Source organism: Macrobrachium nipponense, chromosome 42, assembly GCF_015104395.2.
Source record: "Macrobrachium nipponense isolate FS-2020 chromosome 42, ASM1510439v2, whole genome shotgun sequence".
Classification (NCBI taxonomy): domain Eukaryota; kingdom Metazoa; phylum Arthropoda; class Malacostraca; order Decapoda; family Palaemonidae; genus Macrobrachium; species Macrobrachium nipponense.
In genome coordinates, this window is record NC_061103.1 from 14,096,023 (window position 1) to 14,103,522 (window position 7,500).

Consider the following 7,500-nt stretch of genomic DNA (forward strand, 5'->3'; position numbering starts at 1 on the left):
TCCTTATCAACAGAATAAATGAACAACGAAATGCCTTAAGCAATGAACATACTGAAACCTAAAATTTCAACAAGGATATCCTTGGGTAACACGTATCCAACCTTGATGTACGTGTTCAAAGACTCCTCGAAGGACGCCTTGAAGTAGAAGCCAATCCCAATGACAGACCGATCGGACTCATGCAGTTCCTGTATCGTCTCTATGCTGGGCTGCCGTCTCTCTACCGTCAGGAAGGCAGTAAGGTTACCACTGTAAAGCGTCGTAAGGACCAGGGTGTGAATTGACAAGAACAGAATCCACACTTTCATGGCAGTTCTCTTTGGAAGCTGAGCCTGGGTCACTCGCAGGTGGTACCCAAGCGTGTACAAGTAAGATATTTGAAGCAACTTCAGAGATTTTTACTTCCTCAATTCTGCAATGGGAAAAGCAAATCTGTTATCATTTCAGTTAGTTGTAGATACATTTTCGTCTCAATGGCTGTGGATCAGTCTTGAACGTACTGATAGTACTGTCCTATATTTTTTTATCAGTTAGTTCTACTCAAGGTGGATGAAATTGTTGAATTGTCCACTTGCTAGATTAAACTGTCTTGAAATTATTTCTCAGCTGATATTCATTTGCTTAATTGCTTACTAGATTTTATTCATTGATAATAATTAATTTGTTGAATTTTACTTCTACCTTCTATAAACTTATTTGTTAAAGTATTTGGACATAACACTCCATTCAAAGGAAATGGCTTTTGAGGTCAGTAACTGATTAGAAACGAAGTTTCGATTTTATTTTGCTTTACAAACATGTATGGCAAACAGGTGGTATAACATCCATTTCATCACTTCCGCACATGAAAAGAATATAGTATACAGTCACGGGTGAAGTCTTTCAAAAAATAGAAAGACTTATTAGAACAAGCAGGTCTATCACCTCATTCGTATTCAAGTCCTGGCCTTCTCCCTTTCAGTCCTCTTGTTCTGTTTCCTGAAGGCCCAACCTAGAAATGGGCATCTGGTTAACCTTCCAATCACCATTTGCACTTTAGCAGAGACAAAGAGTAACAGAAAATCTAATCAAATATTTACTCAGTTGTCGGGCCATTTGCAAGGAAGTAGACAATCGGAGAGATGACCAGTAAACTAATAAGAGTAACAATCCAGGTGGACAGCGCGAAAGGAGCCAGTAGTGACTGCCACTTAGGTACAGGTGGTTCAATTCTGGTCATGAAGCAGCTTTGCTGTTCAGAAAAGATAGTTAAAAGGTCATTTACATATCTGGGAGTGTTTTCATTCAACCAAACAGGTATCTCTATGTGTAGATATTTACAAAGCCTGTGTACACATATATATAAAAGTCACCTGCATTCCCCATCAACCACTCACCCTATCCCTGAGTCAACTCTTTTCTTAATTTATTGTACTCAGATGGTACATACTCCTGTCTCTTCACTCTTCATAATTACTCAAATATCTCCACAATTACAGAAAACATTCCAATAACAAATGCTGTTCAACTTCACGAAGCTAGCCGAAGAAGGTTTACTTCTCATGGTATAAATAAGTAGTTGAATGCAAAATAAATCTTCTTGGGCTAAGTACTTGAACCAAAAATATATCTTCTTGGGCAAAGGGGCTACTTATATAACATGATGTTACCTTAAACAAAGTTACAATTTATGAGATAAAATTTAAGTTAAACATTCTTACGTCACAGTAATAGAACCGCGAGAAATCAATAGCTGCCAGGCAGTTATCATTGCTAGTAATGAATGAGTTGGTAATTCCAAAGTGGCCTTCTCGTCTTTGCAGCTTTCCATTCATTCCATTCCAAGAGCCATTTGCGTCAGGATACCCCCAAAATTCGCCTGTGAAAGAAGAACTAGACAATGATAAAAAAACAAAAAATAAAAAAAGGTGATGTACAGGTTTCACCTGAAAATAATGCTACTGTCAACAATAAGAACCAAACTCAAATGCCAAAAAAAGGAAGGAAATGGGACGAGAACAACAACAAAGTATGAAAGTGCTACGTACTTATTAACCAACCTCAAAGAGGATATACACAATGAATAGCATCCTTGAGGCAACTGTGAGGAAACCGAGATACTACAAGACAGACTTGCGGACTAATTCAAAGGCAAGGACTTACAATAACAGAGAAAAAGACAGCAAAAATAGATAAACCTGAAGATATTCATTAAAATTACAATTACGCAGCTGACAGCTTTCGAGAGTCAGTGCAGTAGAGCTCTGCTCATCTGGTGAAACAAACCTAGCAGTCATGGTAAGGTTCACAGTAGAGTATGGGAGGATGAGATAAGAATCTTGAATATTTTTCCTTACCATCTGGAGATTTTTTGATGACCAGAGTAAAGTTGAGAACCTCTGCAAGTGTATCTGCCATCTTGATATCTCTTCCATGAGGTCTTTTTCCTGGAGCGTTAAAGATGACATGAGGTTCGAAATGGAATGTGTATAACTGTGAAAAGGAATGATTAAGAAAGGTAAATATGATACTCTGGCCAATTGCTTTGGGTTATTTATATTTTTGCCAAAAGGATTCACAATAATTGAGGCAGACTTCTTTGGTTTAGCTAAAATTTTTTTGGAACTGTCTCTGACAAATATTTTCTTTTGATTAGATATATAACTAAAGGAAGAGGGATAAACTGATCATAAGTGATGGCATTTATAAAATATTTTTGTAGGCATTTGTACCTTTCATACTCAAGCAGTCTAAGTTTTCTGTGCTTCACCTTTTTAATAGACATTTTTTTGTTACAATACCTTCCTACAAACATGAAGCCAGTTTACAAAAAACCATGTATCCTGTAGAATCAATGGTTTCAGCCAGAGGCCATAGGGCCCAAGGGGCCATGACAAACTTCAGGAGGCACAAGAAATCAACTAAAATCATAGTGTAATGTTGCTAGTTTCTATGTCATGGTGATCTAGGAGCTCTAATTTAAGTTTTCAACACCAACAACTGGAGGAGGAACGATTGTATTTTTCTTTGTTTGTACCTTTGACTGTTCATTAATGCACTGTCATGTTTACCTTGTCTTCCAACTCTATCTACAGGGTTGAAGGGGTTTCAGTTGAATCTGATGCAAAGTTAGACCTCAATCGGAGATGGTCTGTTGGTTTCTCCATCTGTCGCTCTACGTTTCTGTCTTTCTGTTCGTCAGTGTCTCTATCAAACTTACCTTGTTATTGCAGATCAACCTACATGGTAGAAGAACTCAGTAAAAACTGGAATAAGGGAAGACATTCATGCATAAGTGTGCATGATGGAAGATTGTCTCCCGTATGTAAACAGCTTTAACTTTGGCCACAGAGAAAGCTAGCATACTTTCTCCTCTTGTGGACTTAACCACGACCTTCAAACTAACATAAGCTGCCACCAGGGAATTGGTGTTTCACATACAGTTATCCATATTTAACATTATTTTCATCAGTGAGAAAGCTCTTAAAAAGAAGATAGTTGCAGCTCAGAAGGGAACACTCCGAATGCTTGTTTTACTTACTAAGAGCAGATATGAATGTCATTCCAAAAATGGCCTATTTATAACTAGATTGAAACTTAGGCCATATGTATAAACCCAAATTACAGTGTTTTAAATAACTGAGAAATAACGAGATAGCAACCAACATTCTAAGAAAGATAATTACTTACAATGATTGGAGCTCCTCTCAGGTCCCAAGTTTTGACCGGGAAAATCTCTCCATCAGAAGTGAAGCCACGGTGGCGCCATCTGTTGACGAGAGTCATCCCTTCCCCCCAATAGAGCTGGTTCATGTACATTTTCCATTCATCTGTATCCTTCTCCTGAGGACAAAATTCAGCAGTGTCCTAAATTTTCATCAAAATTCGATGTAATGTAATGCATGATGATCACTTTTGCGGACATTTGTAGTCTGAATGACCACGATTTTGCGTACTGTCAGAAGTACAATGAGAAATTACTTTACCTTCACGAATCCGGTGATATGTTCGGTGTTCCTTCCTTTCTTTGTTTTGATAATGGTTTCTAGTTCCTTCTTTGTGAGTCCGGCAAAAACATACCTGTTTGTAAGGGAGCAATTTGTTCTAAAAGGCTCACAAAATGGGTAAAGTTTTTTTTATGCTTACTGTATTCAACAACAAATGGAAATTAAATTTGTAGTGGTTTTCATTGTATTTGATAATTATGATAATAATACTGAATTTACAGCCAGTCCTGAGTGAGATAATAAGCCTGCAGTTATTCATTTTTTTTAATAACTAATTTAAAGACTATATTCTCATAAGATTGTATTTTTAGCAGAAATCAGTACACATATTTTACTGCATTATCTTCTTCAGTAGCGTTTAAGAGGGCGTCTCTGAAACTACTTTTCTACTGGATGAATTTATCTTTTCGCAGTTCATATGGTCAAAACAGTAACCTGTGATTGTTCCCGTGGAGGGATAGTGCTGTCAGTGGTACACTGTAGACATTGCATTAGAAAAGAGTTTGGGACATCCCTGTGACCCCTAGCTTTATCCATTTCTTTTATCCTTTTATTATGCCTTCACTTTCGCTTCCTCTCTTAAAACTTACTGTTCAATACCTTTGTCTGTTACTTAAGTGCAATTATTTTGTTGGTGAATGGTCGGAAGTGCTCAATTCTTGGATGATAGCATCAATCTCTTAATCAAATTCAGCCAGCAATAGTAATCAATGAATTTTGTTGTATACCATAAGTAATGACCTGTCAGATTGAATTATATAACACCAAGATAAAATAAATGTAATAAGATTTAGGTAAAATATACACTTAAAATCTCACTAATATCAGTTGTTTAGAGAGACAGGGTAATGTGTAAAGAATATGCTAGATTTTAGTAAAACAGTAAAAGACTAATTAGATTAGATTATAAAATTTTTGGCACATAGCCAAGCGCCGGAGCCGAGGGGCCATTCAGCGCATATATATCTTAAGAATAAAAAAAAAGTCACTGTCATACAAACAAACATACACACAACCGATCTAACATACAAATCATTCATTCATAAAAACCGAACAAGAAACCTAAAACAATTAAGAGAAAATTACGATTCATAAAAGAGATTAATATTTTTGTTAAAATGACATAATTTGCTCTGCCTGAGCACCTTCACCTAAAATATCGGCAAGAGTCTATTTGCCAGAAAAGAAGCTCTACGTTTGGTTTCAAAATGAGGGCACTCCACCAAAATATGCACCACAGTCAAATCCACACGACAGGTGGAACAGCGAGGAACCTGCCTATCCGCTCCACTCGTCATTAGATACCCGTGAGTATATTTAGTGTGGCCAATACATAATATAGCTAAAACTATCTCAGACCTTCTATCCATCCGGCTATGAGGCCAAGGATGAACAGAAGGCCTAATCGACTTTAATTTAAGATTATTATCTAAAGTAGACCAGTGGGCCTGCCACTGGTCTCTACAATAAAATCGAATGGTACTTTTAAAATCTGAAACAGGGACGCCCATGTTGGAAATGTGCCTAAGCCTAGTTGCAGCCTTAGCAACAGCGTCGGCTCGCTCATTCCCAACAATTCCAACATGAGACGGAGCCCAACAAAACCTTAACAGAAAAACCTTTTCTATTAATTAAAAGATAAAACCAATCTTGTACTTCTTGCACTAAAGGGTGGCAAGAGACTAGGCTTTTAAGAGAAGATAAAACACTCAAAGAGTCGGTAAAAATGGTAAAAACCTTGTTAGTACAAGGACTATAAAAATATATTTAAGAGCAGTCAAAACTGCGAGCAGGATATGTAAAGAATATGCTAGATTTGAGTACACAGTAAAAGACTAATCCCAGAAAGGAAGCTTCATACCAGTGGGAGAGTGTTAACATGCAGTTGGATCACCATTACCTGTAATTGTAATAATAATGAAAGTTCATTGTCAAGTCGTCATAGCACCCAAGTCATTTCCAACCATGAAGCTCTACTTTGGCCCTGTTAATCTAAGCTGAGAATTATATACCTATAAGCCAGTCGAATGTTACTGGTTGCATCCAGAGAGGATTAGGATGTGGGTCCAACGGCATTATTTCAAACACACTCGCCAAAAAAGATATAAGTTTAAGGAGCCTCACTTCTGAAGAAGAGAGGCATATAAGTGGACAATATGTACCTTTGATTGACCAGGAAGACTTCAACACCTCTGGGAAAAGATACAGCATGACCAAACCGCAACTAATCAAAATTCAGCGCACCAGTTAATTCGCCTACTGCAACCACCTATCTGCTATAAATACTTGTCTAATATGTATCTTGACTGATTCACTTTTACCACTCTCAACTGATGGCCGCCAGAAAGCGAATTGAATTCTCTTCGCATGATAGGAAACTCAATATACCGCCTACACAGGGATGAAGAGGTTCTAAGACGCGTAGAGCAACTCTATATAAATCAAACGCAGATGAATCAGCCACTATACTGAACAACAAATAATGATAATAACCATATCTACTCACTTTCCTCGATAATCCCACGGGTCATCAGCCTCGTCTGTAAAGGAGAGAATTGAGTGGGCATCACGGAAGAGAAATATGTATCCCCTGCACTGGAAAGATGTCCAAAGAGTGCCTGAGAAGTTCCCAGGTGCTTGCACTTCTATCACCTGAAAAGGAAATAAATATTGACACCAGATGAGGATTGACTGAATGTGAGTTTTCTGGAGTCACTACTACCGTGGTCACTGATCTGGAAACTCCATGCTGTCACAGACGTTAGATATTTAGGAAAATTATATTTTCGCTTACTCAGGGAGTAAGCCTTACAAACTACTTTAATTGATGTTGTTGTTGTTATTCTTACTGTTGCTGTTCTTATTGGAGGGGTAGGAAAGCCTATAAATGGTCTGGAAAGGGTGTTCCACGTTGAGTTAAAGATACAGGAATTTTAGAATAGGATATTTGCGATTCATTTATTAAAATGGAAATGTAAAAAATAAACATTGGGCATGCTGAACAGTACAGAAAAAAATATTTATAATAAAATATAGCATATTTATTTTAATTTCCGTTGGTGAAACAACACTATCTGACCGTTGATTTTAGTACTCGCCCAGAGCAAGCTCGATGTCATATCAAGCTTTATTCACTCTGTTTCTTATATTTTCCAACGTGGGGATGAAAGTTGTGAAGACAAGTTAGAAAAGTCTGTGAAATAGCGTTTACTGTAACATGACTAATATATCTGAGTAAAGGAAAAAAATCAAGAAAGAAGAATTTTTCAATGACTTCTTTTATAAAATGAACAAAGTTTTCGCATAACCAAAAGATTTACTATTCAAATGATCCGAATCTAGAAGCATGACAGAAAGTCACCTTTTTCCTCTTAGTAAAAAATAGCAAACATGATTTATTAGACCGCAGCAAAAGTTACACTTTCCACTTGGTACAGAATTGCAAGGATCATTTGCAAGCCACACAGCACAAGTTGGAGTTTCTATAAGATACCAAATTTTAAAGATCATATTT

The 7,500-nt window shown here is 37.1% G+C and overlaps 2 protein-coding genes across 2 annotated transcripts in view; both read right to left on the reverse strand.

Moving 5' to 3' along the window:
* Window positions 1–406, reverse strand: part of LOC135213411 (glutamate receptor 2-like) — a 25,250-nt gene extending 24,844 nt beyond the window's left edge. Inside the window, exon 1 of the mRNA XM_064247378.1 lies at window positions 102–406. Within this exon, the coding sequence (XP_064103448.1) occupies window positions 102–308 (207 nt within the window). The 5' untranslated portion in view covers window positions 309–406. The remainder of the gene's footprint in view (window positions 1–101) is intronic.
* Window positions 407–767: 361 nt separating this feature from the next.
* Window positions 768–7,500, reverse strand: part of LOC135213271 (uncharacterized) — a 15,555-nt gene continuing 8,822 nt past the window's right edge. Inside the window, exons 3-8 of the mRNA XM_064247252.1 lie at window positions 6,493–6,638; window positions 3,966–4,059; window positions 3,670–3,822; window positions 2,337–2,472; window positions 1,701–1,858; window positions 768–1,231 (exon numbers count right to left, since the gene is read on the reverse strand). Coding sequence (XP_064103322.1) covers window positions 1,076–1,231; window positions 1,701–1,858; window positions 2,337–2,472; window positions 3,670–3,822; window positions 3,966–4,059; window positions 6,493–6,638 — 843 coding nt within the window. The 3' untranslated portion in view covers window positions 768–1,075. The remainder of the gene's footprint in view (window positions 1,232–1,700; window positions 1,859–2,336; window positions 2,473–3,669; window positions 3,823–3,965; window positions 4,060–6,492; window positions 6,639–7,500) is intronic.